This window comes from Populus alba, chromosome 9 (assembly GCF_005239225.2).
Source record: "Populus alba chromosome 9, ASM523922v2, whole genome shotgun sequence".
NCBI classification, from domain to species: Eukaryota; Viridiplantae; Streptophyta; class Magnoliopsida; order Malpighiales; family Salicaceae; genus Populus; species Populus alba.
In genome coordinates, this window is record NC_133292.1 from 540,677 (window position 1) to 563,106 (window position 22,430).

The following is a 22,430-nucleotide window of genomic DNA, read 5'->3' on the forward strand; positions in this document are numbered from 1 at the left end:
TACATATTGAGGAGAAAACAACAAAGTATGCTAAAACAAGCTAACAAGGGGCGAAAGATGGTCAGGTTTGAACCTGGAGATCTTGTTTGGATTCATATTAGCAAGGGCAGATTTCCAAGCAAACGTAAGTCCAAGTTGATGCCAAGAGCTGACGGTCCATTTCGTATTATAAAGAAGGTGAATGACAATGCGTATAAGGTAGATCTTCCTGGTGATTACAACGTATCAGCTACTTTTAATGTGAAAGACTTATCTCCGTACTTGGATGATGATGACGATTCTGATTTGAGGACAAATCATTTTCAACCCGGGGCTGATGATGTGCATCATGGGAATTATAATCCATCTCGTAAAGCTGAATCTAATATGCAAGAGGATTCAGATGGTCCAATGACAAGAGCGAGAGCGAAACAACTACAACGGGCCTTGACGAATCAAATTGCAATGATTGAAGCTGCGTCGGAGTTAAAAATTAGCAATCAGTGTGAAATTGGTTCAAGGGTGCTTATTTGCCTACAATTGGAACTTGGAGATGGGAAAAGCCCTTAATGGTTCTTTTCATGCTGGGCTACTTGTATTTGGATTGATAATGCAAGTGAAGGAATTGATGCTATTTACGGTCAGAACAGTAGATGGATTTGAACCCGAATTTGAAGTCATCCAATGCATGTGAAAACAAGATTTATGTAGGTAAAATTCAAGTTCAGAACGTGATCTTTCTATATTGTCCAACCATGAGTGCATTGGACTTTTGTGTCAAAAGTTATGGCTGTTTTAAATTTCGTCTGCATATGTTTTAGAAATGTCAACAAAAAAACGTGTGTTAGTTAAATTTGTCTACTTGCTTTATTAAAAGTCTAGTTTTTAGGCTTGACTTCTGTCATGTTGAATTCACCTAACTTTGGAGGGATGTTCCAAAGATAAATATGTATCAGAATATGAAATAAACACTTTTGGCCAAGATTTGAAAACTTAATTCAGAGAATTAAGAGTTGTTCTTCCAAATTCGTTTTGTGAAGAACCATACCTGACTTATCACTCTTCAATCACAAAGAGTGTGGCGTCGAAATCCTAGATTGATCTTTGTGGCGTCCAGATCGACTTATCAAAGTATCATTCTAGTCTATCCTCCATCTTATTTACCTTAAATCACTACAATCCAGCCTAAATACTAAAAGAAAAACAACACAACCAGACCCATCCTTCATCCATTTTTCATTAGAATCATTGTTGCCGATTTTCAAATCATTCACGGCACATCACTAATCCTACGAGGTTGACAGATTTTCGTCCTATATCCTGCTGCAATACAGTATACAAATGTATCGCGAAGATTCTAGCTGGGAGAATGAGAGTTGTTTTGCCATCCTTAGTAGGTCCGTATCAGACAGCTTTTATCTCTGGACGGAGAATCAGCGACAATATTCTTTTGTCTCAGGAGCTAATGAAAGGCTATCATAAACCTACGGGTCCTGCTCGTTGTGCTATGAAAGTAGATCTGATGAAGGCTTATGACTCGGTTCGGTGGGATTTCGTTGATGCTACGTTAATAAAAATGGGATTCCCTAGAATAGTCATTGATTGGATCATGGTTTGTGTTACATCATGTCAATTCTCAATCAACGTCAATGGTGAACTTGCAGGTTACTTTCAAAGGGGGAGAGGGCTGAGACAAGGTGATCCATTATCTCCATATTTGTTTGTCCTATGCATGGAAATCCTATCAGAGTTGTTCTGCAATATGAGTGCCAATCAAAACTTCAAGTTCCACTGGAGATGCAAGAAGGACAGAATTTCTCATCTTTGCTTTGCCGACGACTTGATGATATTCAGCAAAGGGGATGTACACTCAATTCGTATGATAAAAAATGTACTCACAGAGTTTCAAGATTTATCAGGTCTATATTCAAATCCAAACAAAAGTGACATCTTCTTGAGCGGTATGTTAGGTGCTGAGAGGGAACAGATTATCAATATTGTTGGGTTTAGAGAGGGGGAGCTTCCTATGAAATATTTGGGAGTGCCTCTTTTCTCGTCCAGACTAAAGGCTATTAATTGTAAGGGCCTCGTAGATCGAATTACCGCTAAAGTACGACATTGGACCTGCAGAACACTCTCTTTCGCAGGGCGAGTACAACTGATTAACTCAGTCTTATTCTCCATCCAGGTCTATTGGGCATCTCTATTCCTATTACCTGGGCAAGTAGTGAAAAATGTTGAGCAAATTATGAGATCCTTTCTTTGGTCAGGTTCAGATATGAGCACTACTAGGGCTAAAGTGGCTTGGGATCAGGTATGTCTTCCAAAAAAGGAGGGGGGGCTAGGCATAAAAAGGATAACAGAATGGAACAAGATTGCCTTGTTGAAACACATTTGGAACTTGTGCAATGACTCGGATGGCTCCGTCTGGTCTACTTGGATCAGATCCAATCTCTTGCGAGGTAGGAATTTCTGGACAATCAAGGTGCCAAGAAGCTGCTCTTGGGCTTGGGGAAAGATTCTAAAGCTCATATCCTTAGCATGGCCGAAGATGAAGCACATCATCGGAGATGGAATGACAACCTCTCTATGGTTTGACAATTGGCATCCTCACAACCTGCTCGCTGATACCTACGGTGAAAGATTCATCTATGATTCAGGTATGGAACACAACGCGAGAGTGAACGTGCTGATTAATAACTTAGAATGGAGAATTCCTATCACTCATGCTATTGGCTGGCACCCCATTATAGAAGCTATTCCTTCCACATCTACTCCTAAGGGGCAAAAGGATGAGATTGTTTGGTTGGATTCGCCAAATCAGAGTTTCTCGGTCAAAGTAGCTTGGGAGCAACTCAGAATTTATCATCAAATGGTTGATTGGCATGACATCGTGTGGTTCAAGAATGCTGTCCCAAGACATGCATTTCTACTATGGGTGGCTATCCAACGGAAACTCTCAACGCAGGATAGACTTCATCGGTTTGGTATTCATGGTCCCAACAGGTGCTCACTCTGTCTCCATAATAATGAAGATCACAACCACTTGTTCTTTGAATGCTCCTATACGAAAGCATTATGGTGGAATGTTTGTGACAGATGCGACATTCCAAGAATGACAAAAAGCTTGGATGAATGGATTCGATTGGGCATTGTCACTTGGCATGGCAAAAGTGTCATCAACTTTTCTCGTAAACTGGGTTTCGCAGCTACAGTGTATTGTATCTGGCTAGAACGGAACGCGAGGATCTTTGCAAATGTGTCTAAAGCTTCGAATTTGGTTTTTGATCAAATCGAATGTATCATTCACGATAAGCTTGTTTTGATGAGGAACGTTTAACAAACAGATGAAAACATAAAGATCCAAAGACTTTGGAGGGTCAATAACATGGACTCTTAATTTGATGTTTAGCTGGTTGTTTTTGTACCCTTAGCATATCTAGTTGGTATAACTTTTTGTTGTGTTGTGTGGCTAGCCTGTAGCCATTTGTTGGTTTTCGTTTCTGTTCACATTGTAAATCTTGGGTATGCCCATTATATTCTTTGTATCATTTTCTTTTAATACATAAGTCAGCTTACCAAAAAAAAAAATGGCAGAACATGCATTTACTATTAGGGGCTTTATTTTATTTTGTTAGCTACAGCCCAAGACTTGTTTGGGCTTAATTAATTCTTTGTTTTAAATTAGGATCCAAGGCTTGTTTGGATTAAGTTATGGGCTTTTTCAGTTTAGGGTTTTGGGCCACTTTTGAGTGGACCTCATATAAGTCCACATAAGGGGTCCAGTAGGGTTAACTTTTCAAGAACTATTTAAACTCATGTAGACCAAAATTTCGGCAGCTTTGATGATCATTATTCTGAATTTTTTAGTTTTAACATGTGAGAGTGATTCTTGCATTCTTCAGTTCTTGAACGAACTAAATCTGACTTTGATGCGAACCTCGTGATCACGTGGTCATGCAACCCACACGCAAAGACACCAATTCCTGGAAAGCCAAGTAAATCAGGTTTGATAGGAGTGTGACACAAAGATAACTTGTACCTAGGCACCAACACTATTGGAAACGGAGACCCCCACCCAACGAATATTGATTCGCGAACGAGAAGTATAAGGATGACGCCACGAAGACAGTTGTTCTTCGATAAGTCGTTTTCAGTTCTTTAGAGAACCATGGAAGGGAGATTATCTCACCAACACACACACATAAAGTGCGGCAAACAAGAAGTTTTATTAATATGAAAATTGCGTAACCTTACATGTTTGTTTATGCCTTTATTTATACTGACTCTAGACTTAAAGAAATCCTAATGGACCCCCCTTAGGTGGACATATATGAAGACCACTTACAATTGACCAAATAAGTAATAATAACCCAAAATAATAAAAATCCGAGAATTACCATCATAAATATGCTAGAATTAAATTTGTGTTGCTGCCCCCTTTCCTTTGATGTCCTTGATTAGCTTGGATAAATTTCCTCCTTTGTTGCTGATTTAATTACTTTCCTTCATATGTTAGGAAAAGCATTAAATAGTCCTCCCCTCTTTAGGAATAAGATATGGCCAACTTCCTTACTTAATTAGGAGAATAATAAGTTGTTGGCTTTTTATCCTTGTAGCATTAGGAAACAAAACAAACCTAACAAGGTTGGTATTGGGCTGGACATATCAACCCCTTGTTCCACATGAATTGGGCTCTTCTTGGACCTGAACTAGATGAATTAAAGGCTGTCCTTCATGCTCCTTAAATGTCCAAAACCCTTCTAGGTCCATCTTGCTCCATAAGTTTTAAACAAGCCCATTCAATGCTTCTTTAAGCTTCTTTGCCCTAGCTCTTGTGATTGGCCCAATTGGCACCTCCAATGGATCGTTGGCATGATTACGCTTAGTGTTGGGCTGATCCGCATCATCCCCTCTCGCTTCAAAAGGATTCGACCTCGAATCATTGCCTACATCAAACAAAGTAAGATCAGAAACATTAAAGGTAGCACTAACACCATACTCACCTGGCAAGTCAACTTTATAGGCATTGTCATTGATCCTCTCAAGGATCTGAAATGGCCCATCTCCTCGTGGTTGTAGCTTTGATTTCCTATGGGCCGGAAATCTCTCCTTGCGCATATGCACCCAAACCCAATCGTCGGGCTGAAAGACAACATGTTTGCGCCCCTTATTGGCTTTGGTCCCATACACACGATTCCTCTTTTCAATCTGTTGCCGCACACTCTCATGGAGTGTTTTCACCACCTGTGCTTTACGATTACCATCCAAACTAACCCTTTCATCAACAGGCAAAGGAATCAAATCCATTGGAGTTAAAGGGTTAAATCCATACACAATTTCAAATGGTGAAAAATTAGTAGTAGAGTTCACACTATGATTATATGCAAACTCTATAAATGGCAAACAATCTTCCCAATTCTTTAAGTTCTTTTGAATGACAGCACGCAGAAGTTGTGTTAAGGTCCTATTAACTACTTCGGTTTGTCCATCTGTTTGGGAGTGACAAGTAGTTGAAAACAACAGTTTAGTACCCAATTTTCCCCATAACACCTTCCAAAAATAACTAAGGAACTTAACATCTCTATCAGAAACAATGCTCTTAGGGACCCCGTGAAGTCGTACTATCTCCCTAAAGAACAAATCAGCAATGTTAGTGGCATCATCGGTTTTATGACATGGAATAAAGTGTGCCATCTTTGAAAACCTATCAACAACTACAAAGATTGAATCCCTACCCCGTTTTGACCTAGGTAAACCTAAGACGAAATCCATCGAAATGTCTACCCATGGTTCCTTAGGTACAGGCAAAGGGGTATACAAGCCATGTGGTTGAGTCCTAGACTTTGCTTTCCTACAAGTTATGCATTTATCACATATGCGCTGCACATCTTTTTTCATTTTAGGCAAAAAAAATGCTCATGCAACACATCCAAAGTCTTAACAACACCAAAATGCCCCATCAACCCGCCCCCATGTGCTTCACGTACAAGCAATTCACGCATGGAACACATAATCGACTATCTTTAAACAAATATCCATCAAGTCTATAAAACTTCCCAAAAGTCAAAGTTTCGCAAGCATTGTAAACATTAGCAAAATCACTATCATCCTTGTACAATTCTTTTGTGTGTTCAAATCCTAGAAATCTAGCATCCAAAGTTGATAAAAGAACATACCTGCGTGAAAGTGCATCAGCTACAATGTTTTCCTTTCCTTGCTTATACTTGATCACATACAGAAAGGTTTTAATAAATTCCACCCATTTAGCATGTCTCCTACTCAACTTACCTTGCCCTTTCAAGTGCTTCAATGATTCATGATCAGAATGTATCACAAACTCCTTGGGCCACAGGTAATGCTGCCACGTCTCTAGAGATCTTACCAAGGCATAGAGCTCCTTGTCATATGTAGGGTAATTCAAAGCTGCCCCATTAAGTTTTTCGCTGAAATACGCAATGGGCCTTTTATCCTGCATTAACACAGCTCCTATACCAATACCTGACGCATCACATTCAACTTCAAAAGCTCTCGTAAAGTCAGGCAAAGCTAAAACAAGTGCCGAACAAAGTTCATCTTTCAACAAATTAAAAGCCTTATCTTGTTCATCATTCCATTTGAATCCAACAGACTTTTTAACAATTTCAATTAAAGGTGCAGCAATAGTACTAAAATCCTTCACAAACCTTCTATAAAAACTAGCAAGTCCATGAAAACTCCTTACCTCACTTACCGATTTTGGTGTAGGCCAATCCTGGATGGCCTTAACTTTCTCCTTGTCCATCTCGATACCCTGTGCAGTTACGACATAGCCAAGAAACACAATTTTTTCCATACAAAAGGTACACTTCTTAAGATTAGCATATAATTGCTCACTACGCAACACACTAAGTACATTACGCAAATGATCAAGATGCTCATTTAAGTTCTTGTTATAGATCAAAATGTCATCAAAATACACAACAACAAACTTACCTATAAACGCACGCAATACATGATTCATTAAACGCATAAACGTGCTAGGCGCGTTCGTAAGTCTAAACGGCATGACTAACCATTCATACAAACCATGCTAGTCTTAAATGCAGTTTTCCACTCATCACCCTCTTTCATCCTAATCTGATGGTACCCACTTTTTAGATCAATCTTAGATAAAATACATCATCCATGTAACTCATCTAGCATGTCATCAAGCCTAGGAATAAGATGTCGATACTTTACCGTTATTTTATTGACGACACGACAATCAACACACATCCTCCATGTTCCATCCTTTTTAGGCACAAGTAGCACTGGCACAGCACAAGGACTCATACTCTCACGAATGTAACCCTTCATCATCAACTCATCTACTTGCCTTTGAAGCGCCTTTGTCTCCTCGGGGTTGCTTCTATAGGCTGGACGGTTTGGAATCGAAGCTCCAGGCACAAGGTCAATTTGATGTTCAATCCCCTTTAATGATGGTAATCCATTAGGGATGTCTTCAGGAAATACATCATCAAACTCCTGCATCAAAGAAACAGCCACACTAGGAATAACAGAATCAAGATCGTTAGTGTTAAAATAAGCCTCCTTATACACAAGTAAGATCATTGGCTTATTAGTGAAAAATGCAGATCTGATTTGAGATCCTTTTGCATAAAAATTAGGTTGTTTCTTTAATTTTTCCACACTACTATCATCACACAAGCTTACTTTCTTCACTCGGTTTTTACCTCCACTCTCAATTGGTTTTATTAATGATTTAGGTTTAGCCGAATCTGATGGTTTTCTCTCACCATTGTCCTCACGTGAATTTTCACTCTTCCCATCCTCACATTCTTTTTTTAATTTGATTTGATCATCATACACTTGTTTTGGAGAAAGAGGTACAAGAGTGATGGTTTTACCATCCTTTACAATAGTGAATCTATTTCTAAACCCATCATGAATCGCTTTCCGATCAAACTGCCATGGACGCCCCAAAAGTAAGTGACTAGCATGCATTGGGACTACATCACACAAAATCTCATCAGAATACTTCCCAATAGCAAACGCAATCAAAACCTGCTTAGTAACCCTCACTTCACCACATTCATTTAACCAAAGGTGGCATCTCTTCACTTTCAGATTTGTCACTTTCAGATTCAACCTCCCCATTGTCTCTTGTAAGCATAACTCTTCGGTTTGGACACTGAGATGCAATGTGCCCCTTCCCTAAACACTTAAAGCATTTAATATCTCTATCACGAGCAGGTTGATATTCAGATTTACCTTTCCCATCCGTATGAGTATCCTTTTTGGCCTTAGGTGGTTCAGCCCTTGCATAAAGCTTTGGTTCGGCAGCCCCCTCTGTCTTAAAATTCGGCCTCCATATTGAGGAAGATGATGCCGAATTGGTCTGAAAACGTGTACTGCCCCTTCTCTTTATTTTCCTCTCCACCTTCGTTGCCATATGGACCATGTCCTCCAATTCCACACAATGTTGTAATTCTACAACATTCGCAATGTCTCTATTCAGCCCATTTAGAAATCTAGCCATAGTAGCTTCCCGATCCTCAATCACATTGGCCCGAATCATGGCGATCTCCATCTCCTTGAAATACCCTGATTTAAACCCTGCAATTTCAGATACAAATCTCTATAATAGTGGTTAGGCACAAATCGCCTTCTCATCAACACTTTCATCTCCTCCCACGACACTACCGGCCTCTCTCCACTCCTCCTTATACTAATAACATTCTGATCCCACCAAATCAGCGCATAATTCATGAATTTCACTTTCTTTGCCTCCGAATAGTTATGGCAATCAAAAATCCAATCCACCTTTTTCTCCCACTCCAAATATGCCTCGGGATCGTTTTTACCTTGAAAAGCAGGTATTTTCAGTTTGATAGAATCCAAATCACCATCTAAATCAGCATGTCCCCCAACACTACGGAAATTTTCCCTTTGGCCGAATTGGCCCCTAGTTCTATTCCCAAAATCCCTTCGGGATGAAGGTAGAATTAGTTCTGAAATCTTCTTCCCTTTTTGTAGCTAGGATGAATAAGGAATCCTTGCAAGAAAAGGATTCTGAAACATTTATGAATCCTTGCCACACTTGGAAACTATGTTGCAGCCCATTAAAGATCTTTGTTGATGCGAACCTCGTGATCACGTGGTCACGCAACCCACAATCAAGATTGAGATCTGATCCCGGAAAGCTGAAATAGGTCTGATAGGAGTGTGACACAATGGAAACCTGCCCCAAGGCACCAACACTATTGGAATGAGTAGAATGACGCCACGAAGCCAGTTAATCTTCGATAAGTCAGATTCAGTTCGTTCAAGAACTAAAGAATGCAAGAATCACTCTCACACGTTAAAACTGAAAAATTCAGAATAATAATCATCAAAGGTGCCGAAATTGTGGCTTACATGAGTTTAAATAGTTCTTGAAAAATTAACCCTATTGGACCTCTTATGTGGACTTGTATGAGGTCCACTCAAAACTGGCCCAAAACCCTAAACTAAAAAGCCCATAACCTGATCCAAACAAGCCTTGGATCCTAGCTGAAAACAAACTATTAATTAAGCCCAAACATGAAAGAAAATAATAAAAATAAGTAACTTGTCATTAAATACCACCAGCCCTTCTTTCCTTGTGTTGTTAGGATGAATAAGGAATCCTTATAAGAAAAGGATTCTGAAACATTAATGAATCCTTGCCACACTAGGAGATTATATTGCAACTCATTAAAGATCCTTGTGGAACTAGGAAATTCCCAAAACCAGCTCCCACATCCTTGGAGGAAAAGAATCCTAATCAAATAGGAAGTCCACAAGTCAAATGGAAGTAAATAACAAAATCCGTACAGCCTCTGTTGACCAGTATTGGGGTGCCTTCCCGAACTCCGATTGACTGTTGCGCTTTTTACGCCAAAATCCGAATATGACCTTACTTGGGTCGTATCACAGGGCTGAACCGTATCATTTGTAGAATTAGGAGATTCCTAAAATAAGCTGCCGCATCCTTTTAGGAAAAGAATCCTAGCCAAATAGGAAGTCCACAAGTCAAAAGGAAGTAAATAACAAAACTCGTACAACCTCTGTTGACCCGTGTTTGGATGCCTTGCCGAACTTCGATTGACATGATATTTTAACCCAAGGTAGGAAAACATGTCAGGAGCCTCCACGTAAAATTTCAGCCCGATCCAACGGTGGGATTGACAATTATGACTATTTCTGTAAATAGTTGCGCATTTTACGTCAAAATCCGAATTTGACCTTGGTTGGATCGTATCATTCCCTCTCTCTTCAAGATGATTCGTCCTCGAATCACCAACAAGTTGAATGGACAATTCCTTAGCTTCATTTTGAAGCCTTTGGAATTCTTTTCTTGCCAACAATCGTCGCCAACAACTTTGGATGAAAGTAGCACCCATTGTCTTTCGTATTTCATCATTGCAACATTTTTTCTCCTCTCTTTTTGAAGCTTGCTGCGCATTGACTGCTGCCGTTAACACATCAAGTTCTTGCTTCATCTCCCCGAGAATACGAGATAGACTCTTGGATCCTTTTTTTAGAACACCAATCTCTTTATTTCTGTCCCTTTGATACCACCTCTCCTTTTGAATCCTCCTTCTCTTTTGCCATACCAACTCATCAAAATACATGAAATCCCTTTGGTTTCTAGGCTGCCAAAAAGCTTCCCGATAGCATATAGTCTCATCCTTAAAACCACCATCACCATTATCATCAACGTCCTCCTCAAAATCCTCATAATCATCCCATATAGTCTCATAATCACAATAGATCTGACTGTTGGATTGTTGTCAAAATCTTTTTAGTAGTTTCTAGAGGATGTTTTACATGGAGTAGTGTGGAATCGGTACTCCACGGCGACGACTTCCGGTTTGGCCTTACCACCATCACGACCAGAGTACCGGCTCAAAAAGTCCATAACAATATATCTACCATTGGATGTCTATCAAATTTTTTTTAGTACTTTCCGTAGACTGTTTTACGTGGAGCAGCGTGGAAACGGTACTCCACGCCTACGACGTCTGGTCGGGCCATACCACTGACACGACCAGACTATCGGCTCAAAAGGTCCATAACTATAGATCCGACTATTGGATCACGCTCAAATTTTTTCAGGAGTTTCCGTAGGCTGTTTTACAAGAAGTAGAGTAGAATCGGTACTCCACACCAATGACGTTCGGTCGGGACTTACCACCGTCATAACTAGAGTATCGGCTCAAAAAGTCCATAACAATAGATCCGATCGTTGGATCGCTCTTAAATTTTTTTTAGGAGTTTCCAGAAGCTGGTTTACATGGAGTAGCATAGACTCGGTACTCCACCCGACGACGTCCGGTCGAGCCAAACCACCGACATGATTACAGTACAGGCTCACAAGGTCTATAACTATAGATCCGACCGTTGGATCGCGCTCAAATTTTTTCAGGAGTTTCCGTAAGCTATTTTACATGGAGAGGCGTCGAGTTGGTACTCCACGCCAAAGACATCCGGTCGTGCCACACCACCTCCACGACTAGAGTTCCGGCTCAAAATGTCTATTACTATAGATATGGTCGTTGGATTGCGCTTAATTTTTTAAGTAGTTTCTGTAGGCTGTTTTACATAGAGTAGCATGGAATTGGTACTTCACGACGACGACATCTGGTAGGGCCATACCACTGACATGACAAAGTACTGGCTTAAAAGGTCCATAACGATAGATCATACCGTTGGATTGCTCTAAAAAAATTTTTAGAAGTTTTCGTAGGCTCTTTGACATGGAGTAGCGTGGAATCGATACTTCACTCTGACGATTTCCGGTCGGGTCATACAATCATCACGACCAAAGTACCAACTCAATAGGTCCATTATTATAGATCCGACTGTTCGATCGTGCTTAAAATTTTTTCATAAGTTTCCGTAGCCTATTTTCCATGGAGTTGCGTGGAATCGACACTCCACTAAGACGACGTCTGGTTAAGCCATACCACAGACACGACCAGAGTACTGGTTCAAAAGGTCCTTAACTATAGATCCGACCATTGAATTGCGCTCAAATTGTTTCATGAGTTTTTGTAGGTTGTTTTGCATGGAGTAGCATGGACTCGGTACTCTACACAAATCATGTCCGGTCGGGTCATACCACCATCATGACCAGAGTACCAGCTCAAAAGGTCCATAACAATAGATCTGACTGTTGGATTGCTTTCAAAAAATTTTCAGGAGTTTGCGGAGGCTGTTTTACATGGAGTAGTGTGGAATTGGTACTCCATGCCAATGACGTCTGGTCTGGCTATACCACCATCACGACTAGAGTACCGTGTCAAAATGATACGATCCAACCAAGGTCAAATTCGGATTTTGACGTAAAATGCGCAACTATCCAGTTTTACGGAAATAGTCATAATTCTCAATCCCACTGTTGGATCGGGCTGAAATTTTACGTGGATGCTCCTGACATGTTTTCGTACCTTGGATTAAAATAACATGTCAATCGGAGTTCGGCAAGGCATCCAAACACGGGTCAACAGAGGCTGTACGAGTTTTGTTATTTACTTCCTTTTGACTTGTGGACTTCTTATTTGGCTAGGATTCTTTTCCTAAAAGGATGCGGTAGCTTATTTTGGGAATCTCCTAATTCTACAAAGATCTTTAATGGGCTGCAACATAGTTTCCAAGTGTGGCAAGGATTCATAAATGTTTCAGAATCCTTTTCTTGCAAGGATTCCTTATTCATCCTAGCTACAAAAAGGAAAGAAGATTTCAGAACTAATTCTACCTTCAGATTTGATTCTCCTAGCTTATATAGGACTTCTAAAGGGCTACAAATCTGATCCTATCATATTTAGGATATTAAATTCGGATTTATTTATTTTATTGTTATTTTCTTCTTAGTTTAGGGTTTATTTATATTATTTGAGTTTAATTGTAAGTGGGCATCATATAAGTCCACATAAGGGGTCCATTAGGGTTTATTTTAGTTTGCATTCACTATAAATAAGGGCATAACTAGACATGTAAGGAAGACAATTCAGATTAATAAAACTTCTTGTTTGCCGCACTTTGTGTGTGTGTGTTGGTGAGATAATCTCCCTTCCATGGTTCTCTAAAGAACTGAAAATGACTTATCGAAGAACAACTGGCTTCGTGGTGTCATCCTTATACTTCTCGTTCACGAATCAATATTCGTTGGGTGGGGGTTTACGTTTCCAATAGTGCTGGTGCCTAGGTACAAGTTATCTTTGTGTCACACTCTTATCAAACCTGATTTACTTGGCTTTCCGGGAATTGGTGTCTTTGTGTGTGGGTTGCGTGACCACGTGATCACGAGGTTCGCATCATTTGGTATCATAGCTTGGCTCCATTAATCAGGTTATATCCTTTTGAGATTTTCGTTTCTTGTTGTTTCCGCAAAAAAAAAAAAAAAATTCCATAGTGTCCAATTTCTTCTCTTGATTTGGTATCATATCAGAAAAAAAAAAAAAGTTATTTCGTTTTGTTCCTGACCAAAATATATCAGTGGCATAAAAAAAAAGAAAAAAAAAAGGAAAACAAAAAAAAAAGCCATTCGTTTGTTTCTGCCGCAGAAAACTAAACAAAGGAAAATTTGACCAAATCAACTCAGAATGAGCTCAAATTTGATTCTGTTATTACTGGGACCCTAATTGCACCACATATTGATTTTTGGGTCAATTGGATATCATTTACTTTGGGTTTCAAATTCGGGTTTAATTAGGTCTAATTCATAACATTTTTGCGTCAGTCTATCAAACGTTATCGTAAATTGCTCAAACTTTATATTCTGTCTATTTGGGTTGGTAGAGTGCTATATCTGAAATTTTAGCTCAATTGGACATCATTGACTTTAAGTTCCAGATCCGGACTTAACTCGTCGTAAACGAGTCTGTTTTGCGTCAACTTTTGAAATTTGCTTTCTTTCTGTTGTTTTCGTTTCTTGCAGTTTATTTTTATCATATCCAACATATTTGGGTGTTTTTTCATCATATTTTTCATATTTCATTTCTATTGTTATTCGAGTCTTCAATTTTTTTTGTATTTCAGATAGATTCGCTTGGTACTCGCGAGACTATCATCTCAGTTTCGTTTTTGCTTGTTTTCTGGTTTTTATTGCTTCTTGAGTCATATATATATTTGGATTGCGCTGCCAAGTTGGTTTTATTTGGTGTTGGTTTTAGTTTCGCAAGAACCGCAAGGTGAGACGAGAGGTGTGAGCGTGTGAGGATATTAAGAGTGTTTGAGCGAAACACGAGTGATGTGAGGATTTGTTTTTACCACTAACCAATTTTTACAGGTACTATCATGTCAGATCAAAACAACACACCGCACCCTCCCGATGTAGAACTGAAATTCCAAATGCAAGCCATGACGAAGATGATGGAAAGAATGAATTTCATGATGGGGAACGTGTGTGACAGACTTGAGAAGGTGGCAATACATGGTAACATGGCTGGAACATGTACCCAAGATGTGAGGAAGGTTGGTGCTGAATTGAAATCATACCATGGCAGTGGGGCTGAAAGGCCAAAGTGGGATGATTATGAGGATTTTGAGGAGGACGTTGATGATAATGGTGATGGTGGTTTTAAGGATGAGACCATAGGCTATCGGGAAGGGTTTCGGCAGCCTAGAAACCGAAGGGATTTCATGTATTTTGATGAGTTGTTATGGCAAAAGAAAAGGAGGATTCAAAAGGAGAGGTGGTATCAAAGGGACAGAAATAAAGAGACTGGTGTTCTAAAAAAAGAATCGAAGAGTCTATCTCGTATTCTCGGAGAGATGAAGCAAGAACTTGATGTGTTAAAGGCAGCAGTCAATGCCCAACAAGCTTCTAAAAGAGAGGAGAAAAAATGTTGAATTATGAAATACGAAAGAGAACGGGTGCTACTTTCATCCAAAGTTGTTGGCGACGATTGTTGGCAAGAAAAGAATTCCAAAGGCTTCAAAATGAGGCTAAGGAATTGTCCATTCAACTTGTTGGTGATTCGAGGACGAATCATCTTGAAGAGAGAGGGAATGATACGATCCAGCCAAGGTCAAATTCGGATTTTGACGTAAAATGCGCAACTATCCAGTTTTACGGAAATAGTCATAATTCTCAATCTCACCGTTGGATCGGGCTGAAATTTTAGATCTGATTGTTGGATTGCTTTCAAGATTTCTTCAGTAGTTTCCGAAGCTGTTTTACATGGAGTAGCGTGGAATCGGTACTCCACGCTGACGACATCTGGTCTGGCAATACCACTGTCATGACTAGAGTACCGGCTCAAAAGGTCCATAACTATAGATCCGACCGTTGGATTGCTCTAAAATGTTTTCCAGGAGTTTCCTTAGGCTGTTTGACATGGAGTAGCATGGAATCTCAATACTCCACTTTGAAGATGTCCGGTCAGGTCCTACAACCGTCACAACCAGAGTACCGGCTCAAAAGGTATGGTACTATAGAACCAACCGTTGGGTCGCGCTTAAAATTTTTCACCAGTTTTCGCAGGCTGTTTTCCATGGAGTTGCGTGGAATCGGCACTCCACTACGATGACATCTAGTTAGGCCATACCAGCGACACGACCATAGTACCGGGTCAAAAGGTCCATATCTATATATCGGACCGTTTGATCGCACTCAAAAAATTTTCACGAGTTGCCATAGGCTGTTTTACACGGAGTAGCATGGAATTGATACTCCACTCCGACGACGTCCGGTCGGGTCATATCACCGAGACGACCAGAGTACCGATTCAAGAGGTTTATAGCTGTAGATCCGACCGCTAGATTGCGCTCAAATTTTTTCACGAGTTTTCGTAGGCTATTTTACATGGAGTAGTGTGGACTCAGTACTCAATGCAGACGATGTTTGGTCAGGCCATACCACCATCACGACTAGAGTACCGGCTCAAAAGGTCCTTAACAATAGATCTGACTATTGGATTGTTGTCAAAATCTTTTCAATAGTTTCTGGAGGCTGTTTTACATGGAGTAGCGTGGAATTAGTACTTCACGGCGACGACATCTGGTCTGGCCATACCACCGTCACGATCAGAGTAACGGCTCAAAACGTCCATTACTATAGATCCGACCGTTGTATCACGCACAAAATTTTTTCACGAGTTTCCGTAAGCTGTTTTCCATGGATTTCGTAGGCACTCGACACAGACGACGTTTGGTTGGGCCATACCACCGACACGACTAGAGTACCGGCTCAAAAGGTCCATTATATAGATCCGATCGTTGGATTGCGCTCAAATTTTTTCAGTAGTTTCAATAGGTTGTTTTACATGCAGTAGCGTGGAATTGGTACTCCACGCCGACGACATTCGGTTGGGCCATACCATCGACATGACTAGAGTACCGGCTTAAAAGGTCTATAACTATAGATCATATCGTTGGATCGCTCTAAAACTTTTTTATGGAGTTTCTGGAGGCTGTACATGTAGTAGCGTGGAATTGGTACTCCACGCGGACGACGTTCGGTCTGGCCATATCACCGTCACGACCAGAGTGCCGGCTCAAAAGGTCCATAACTAGACATCCGACCGTTGGATCGCACTAAAATTTTTTCAGGAGTTTCCGTAGGCTCTTTGACATGGAGTGGTGTGGAATCGATACTCCACTTCGACGATGTCCGGTCGGGTCATACAACATCACTTTTTTTTTTTGGGTAAGCTGACTTATGTATTAAAAGAAAATGATACGAAGAATGTAATGGGCATACCCAAGATTTACAATGTGAACAATAACGAAACCAACAAATGGCTACAGAATAGCCACATAACAAAACAAAAACTTAGACCAACTAGATATGCTAGGGGTAAAAAAACAACCCTGTGAAGTCACTATTAATGCTATTCAAGATTCGAGGGCGAATCTTCTTGAAGAGGGAGGGAATGATACGGTTCAGCCCTGTGATACGACCCAAGTAAGGTCAGATTTGGATTTTGGCGTAAAAAGCGCAACAGTCCAGGTCAATCGGAGTTTGGGAAGGCACCCCAATACTGGTCAACAGAGGCTGTACGGATTTTGTTATTTACTTCCATTTGACTTGTGGACTTCCTATTTGATTAGGATTCTTTTCCTCCAAGGATGTGGGAGCTGGTTTTGGGAATTTCCTAGTCCACAAGGATATTTAATGAGTTGCAATATAATCTCCTAGTGTGGCAAGGATTCATTAATGTTTCAGAATCCTTTTCTTATAAAGATTCCTTATTCATCTTAGCTACACAAGGAAACAAGGGCTGGTGGTATTTAATGACAAGTTACTTATTTTTATTATTTTCTTTCATGTTTGGGCTTAATTAATAGTTTGTTTTCAGCTAGGATCCAAGGCTTGTTTGGATCAGGTTATGGGCTTTTTAGTTTAGGGTTTTGGGCCAGTTTTGAGTGGACCTCATATAAGTCCACATAAGAGGTCCATTAGGGTTAATTTTTCAAGAACTATTTAAACTCATGTAAGCCATAATTTTAGCAGCTTTGATGAATATTATTCTGAATTTTTTAGTTTTAACGTGTGAGAGTGATTCTTGCATTCTTCAGTTCTTGAACGAACTGAATCTGACTTATTGAAGATTAACTGGCTTCGTGGCGTCATTCTACTCATTCCAATAGTGTTGGTGCCTTGGGGCAGGTTTCCATTGTGTTGCACTCATATCAGACCTATTTCGGCTTTCCAGGATCAGATCTCAATCTTGAATGTGGGTTGCGTGACCACGTGATCACGAGGTTCACATCAAGAATTTTTCACGAGTTTCTATAGGTTGTTTTACATGGAGTAGCGTGGAATCGATACTCTAAGCCGACAACGTCCAGTCGAGCAATACCAGCGACACGACCAGAGTACTGGCTCAAAAGGTCAATAATTATAGATTTGAACGTTGGATCCCTTTAAAAAAAATTTCACGAGTTTCTGTACGTTGTTTTACATGGAGTAGCGTGCAAATCGGTACTCAACTTCGACGACGTCCGGTCGAGCACTACCACTGACACGACTAGAGTACCGGCTCAAAAGGTCCATAACTATAGATCCGAACATTGGATCGCTCTAAAAAAAATTTCATGAGTTTCTGTAGGGTGTTTTACATGGAGTAGCGTGGAATCGGTACTCCACTCTGACGATGTGCGGTCGGGCGCTACCACCGACACGACCATAGTACCGGCTCAAAAGGTCAATGACTATAGATCCTACCGTTGGATCGCTCTCAAATATTTTTCAGGAGTTTCCGGAGGCTGTTTTACGTGGAGTAGTGTGGAATCGGTACTCCACGTCGACAACATCCGGTCGGGTCATACCAGCGATGCGATTAGAGTACCGGCTCAAAAGGTCCGAAACTATAGATCGCTCTAAATTTTTTTCAGGAGATTTTGGAGGATGTTTTACATGGAGTAGCGTGAAATCTGTACAACACGCCACTAACGTCTGGTCTGGCCATACCACCGACGTGATTACATTACCGCTGAAAAGGTCCATAACTATAGATCCGACCGTTGAATCGCTAAAAACTTCTTTTCAAGAGTTTCTGAAGGCTGTTTTACATGGAGTAGCGTAGAATCGGTTCTCCACCTCGACAACGACGGGCCAGGCCATACCACCGTAACGACAATAATACCACTCAAAAGGTCCATAACTATAGATCCGACCGTTGGATCGCTCTAAAATATTTTTCACGAGTTTTCGGTGGCTATTTTACATGTACTAGCTTGAAAGGGGTACGCCATGCCACTGACGTTCGGTAGAGCCTTACCACCAACAAGACTAGAGTACCAGCTCAAAAGGTCCATTACTTTAGATCCGATTGTTGGATCGCTATAAATTTTTTTTCACGAGTTTCCAGAGGTTGTTTTACGTGTAGTAGCGTCGAATCGGTTCTCCATGTCGACGACGTCCGGTAGGGCCATACCACTATAACGACAATAATACCGGCTCAGAAGGTCCATAACAATAGATCCGATTGATGGATAGCTCTAAAAAGATTTTCACGAGTTCCGAAGGTTGTTTTACATGGAGTAGCATGGAATCGGTATGCCAGGCCGATGACGTCCGGTAGGGCCTTACCACCGACATGACCACAGTACTGGCTCGAAAGGTCCATAACTATAGATACGACCGTTGGATCGCTCTAAAATTTTCTTCACGAGTTTCCGGAGGATGTTTTACATGGAGTAGCGTAGAATCAGTTCTCCACTCCGACGATGTTCGGTCGGGCCAGACCACTGACACGACCAGAGTACCGACTCAGAAGGTCCATAACTATAATCCGATTGTTGGATCGCTCTAAATTTTTTTTCACGAGTTTCCATAGGCTGTTTTACATCGAGTAGCGTAGAATCGGTATGGCACGACGACCATGTACGGTCAGGCCATACCACTGTCACGACTAAAGTACAGGATCAAGAGGTTCATAACTATAGATTCGACCGTTTGATCGCTCCGGATTTTTTTTCACGAGTTAGAAGGCTATTTTACATGGAGAAGCGTGGAATCGATACGCCATACCGACGATGTCCGGTCGGGCCTTACCACCGACACAACTAGAGTACCGGCTCGAAAAGTCCATAACTATAAATACGACCGCTGGATCGCTCTAAATTTTTTTTCATGAGTTTCCATAGGCTTTTTACATGGAGTAGTGTCGAACATATTACACGACGACGACGTCCGGTCGTGCCTTACCACCGTCATGACTAGAGCACTGGCTCAAGTGGTCCATAACTATAGATCCGACCGTTGGATCGCTCTAAAATTTTTTTCATGACTTTTCGGAGGTTGTTTTACATGGAGAAGCGTTGAATCGGTACACCGCGCTGACGACATCCGGTCGGGTCTTACCATCGCCACGACTAGAGTATCCGCTCAGCAAGTCCATAACTATAGATCCGACCGTTGGATCGCTCTAAAAAAATTTTCTTGAGTTTCCGGGCGCTGTTTTACATGGAGTAATATGGAATCGGTTCTCCATGCCGACGACGTCCGGTCATGCCTTATCACCGTCACAACTAGAGCACCGACTCAAGAGGTCCATAACTATAGATCCGATCGTTGGATCGCTCTAAAATTTTTTTCATGAGTTTTCGGAGGCTTTTTTACATGGAGAAGCGTGGAATCGGTACCCCACGCCGACGATGTCCGGTCGAGCCTTACCACCGACACGACCAGAGTACCTGCTCTAGAGGTCCATAACTATAGATCCGACCGTGGGATCGCTCTAAAATTTTTTTCACGAGTTTCCATACGCTGTTTTACATAAAGTAGCGTAGAATCGGAATGGCACGACGACCACATCCGGTCGGGCCATACCACCATCACGACTAGAGTACAGGATCAAGAGATTCATAATTGTAGATCTCACCGTTGGATTGCTCCAAATTTTTTTCACGAGTTAGGACAACGTCCGGTCGGGCACTTCCACCGACACGACCAGAGTACCGGCTCAAGAGGTCCATAACTATAGATCCGATCGTTGGATCGCTCTAAAATGTTTTTCACGAGTTTTCATAGGATTTTTTAAATGGAGAAGCGTGGAATCAGTACGCCACGCCGACGATGTCCCGTCTGGCCTTACCACCGACACGACTAGAGTACCAGCTCAAAAGGTCCATAACTATAGATTTGACCGTTGGATTGCTCTAAAAAAATTTTCACGAGTTTTCAGAGGTTGTTTTACATGGAGTAGAATTGAATCGGTAAACCACGCCAACGACGTCCGGTCGGGCCCTACCAGCAACACGACCAGAGTACCGGCTGAAAAGGTCTCTAACTATAGATCCGACCGTTGGATCGCTCTAAAACTTTTTTCTCAAGATTTCGGATGCTGTTTTACATGGAGTAGTGTGGAATCGGTACGCCATGCCGACGACGTCTGGGAGGGCCTACCACCGACTCGACCAGATTAACGGCTCAACGGGTTCATAACTATAGATCCAAATGTTGGATCGCTCTAAATTTTTTTCACGAGTTTCCGGAGGCTGTTTTACATTGAGGAGTGTGGAATCGTACGACACGCCGACGACATCCGGTCGTGCCTTACGACCAACCCGACCAGAGTACCGACTCAAAAGGTCCTTACCTATAATTCTGAACGTTGGATCGCTTTTAAATTTTTTTCACGAGTTTGCGGGCGATGTTTTACATGGAGAAGTGTGGAATTGGTACGCCACGCCGACAATGTTCTGTCGGGCCTTACCACCGACACGACCAGAGTACCGGCTGAAAAGGTCCATAACTTTAGATCCGACTGTTCGATAGCTCTAAAAATTTTTTCATGATTTTTCGGAGGCTGTTTTACATGGAGTAGCGTGGATTCGGTACGCCGTGCCGACGACGTCTCGGAGGCCCCTACCACCGACACGACCAGATTACCGGCTCAACAGGTTCACAACTATAGATCCGACTGTTGGATCGCTCTAAATTTTTTTTCACGAGTTTTCGGAGGCTCTTTTACATGTAGTGTGGAATCGGTATGCTCGGACGGTGACGTCTGGTAGGGCCGTACCACCGACGCGACTAGAGTTCCGGTTGAAAAGGTCCATAACTATAGATCCAACCGTTGGATCGCTCTAAAATGTTTTGCACGAGTTTTCGAAGGCTGTTTCACATGGAGTGGTGTGGAATCGATACGCCACGCCGACGACTTCTAGGAGGGCCCTACCACCGACACGACCAGATTACCTGCTCAACAAGTCCGTAACTATAGATCGATACGTTGGATCGCTCTAAAATTTTTTTCACGAGTTTCTAAAGGCTGTTTTACATGGAGTAGCGTTGACTCGGTAAGCTACGCTAACAAAGTCTGGTCGGGCCCTACTACCGGCACGACAAGAGTACCGACTTAGAAGGTCCAGAACTATAGATCCCACTGTTGGATCACTCTAAAATTTTTTTCACGAGTTTCCGGAGGCTGTTTTACATTGAGAAGCGTGGAATCAGTATGATACGCTGACGACGTCCGATGGGGGCTTCTACCACCGACCGACAGAGTGCGACTCAAAAGGTCCTTAAATCATAGATCGATCGTTGGATCGCTCTTAAATTGTTTTTTCGCGGTTTGCGGGAGATGTCTTTATCATGGAGAAGCGTCAATTGGTACACCAGCCGACGATGACCGTCGGACCTTACCACCGACACGACCAGAGTACGGCTCAAAAGGTCATAAACTATAGATCCGACCGTTGGATTGCTCTAAAATTTTATTCACGAGTTTCCGTAAGCTGTTTTACATGTAGGAGCGTTGAATCGGTAAGCCACGGCGAGACGACGTACCGGTTCGGGGCCCTAACTACCCTGACCGACACGACTAGAGTACAGCTCATAAGGTCCAAAACTATAGACCACCGTTGGATAGCTCTAAAAATGTTTTTCACGAGTTTTCGGAGGCTGTTTTACATGGAGTGGCGTGGAGTCGATACACCACGCCAACGACGTCTGGGAGGGCCCTACAATCGACACGACCAAAATTAAACCG

General features: G+C 41.6%; 1 protein-coding gene across 1 annotated transcript; it reads right to left on the minus strand.

Annotated features, from left to right (window-relative positions):
• Window positions 1–1,723: 1,723 nt before the first annotated feature.
• LOC140955957 (uncharacterized) lies at window positions 1,724–8,551 on the minus strand. Its single transcript, XM_073411430.1, has 6 exons — window positions 8,111–8,551; window positions 7,852–8,025; window positions 7,337–7,485; window positions 6,365–6,509; window positions 4,986–5,370; window positions 1,724–1,734 (listed from the first exon to the last, which is right to left on the minus strand). Exons 1-6 carry the CDS (start codon window positions 8,549–8,551, stop codon window positions 1,724–1,726), a joined length of 1,305 nt encoding a protein of 434 aa, XP_073267531.1.
• Between the last annotated feature and the right edge of the window lie 13,879 nt (window positions 8,552–22,430).

Excerpts from the sequence above, each read along its gene's own strand:
- LOC140955957 (XM_073411430.1), bottom strand. The coding sequence starts at position 8,551 with ATGGAGATCGCCATGATTCGGGCCAATGTGATTGAGGATCGGGAAGCT. Across the intron at positions 8,026-8,110 it reads TTACAAGAGACAATGGGGAG|GTTTTGATTGCGTTTGCTAT; the intron begins GTTGAATCTGAA and ends GTTACTAAGCAG. Across the intron at positions 5,371-6,364 it reads ACAAGGAGCTCTATGCCTTG|TTTGCATATAATCATAGTGT; the intron begins GTAAGATCTCTA and ends CCATTTATAGAG.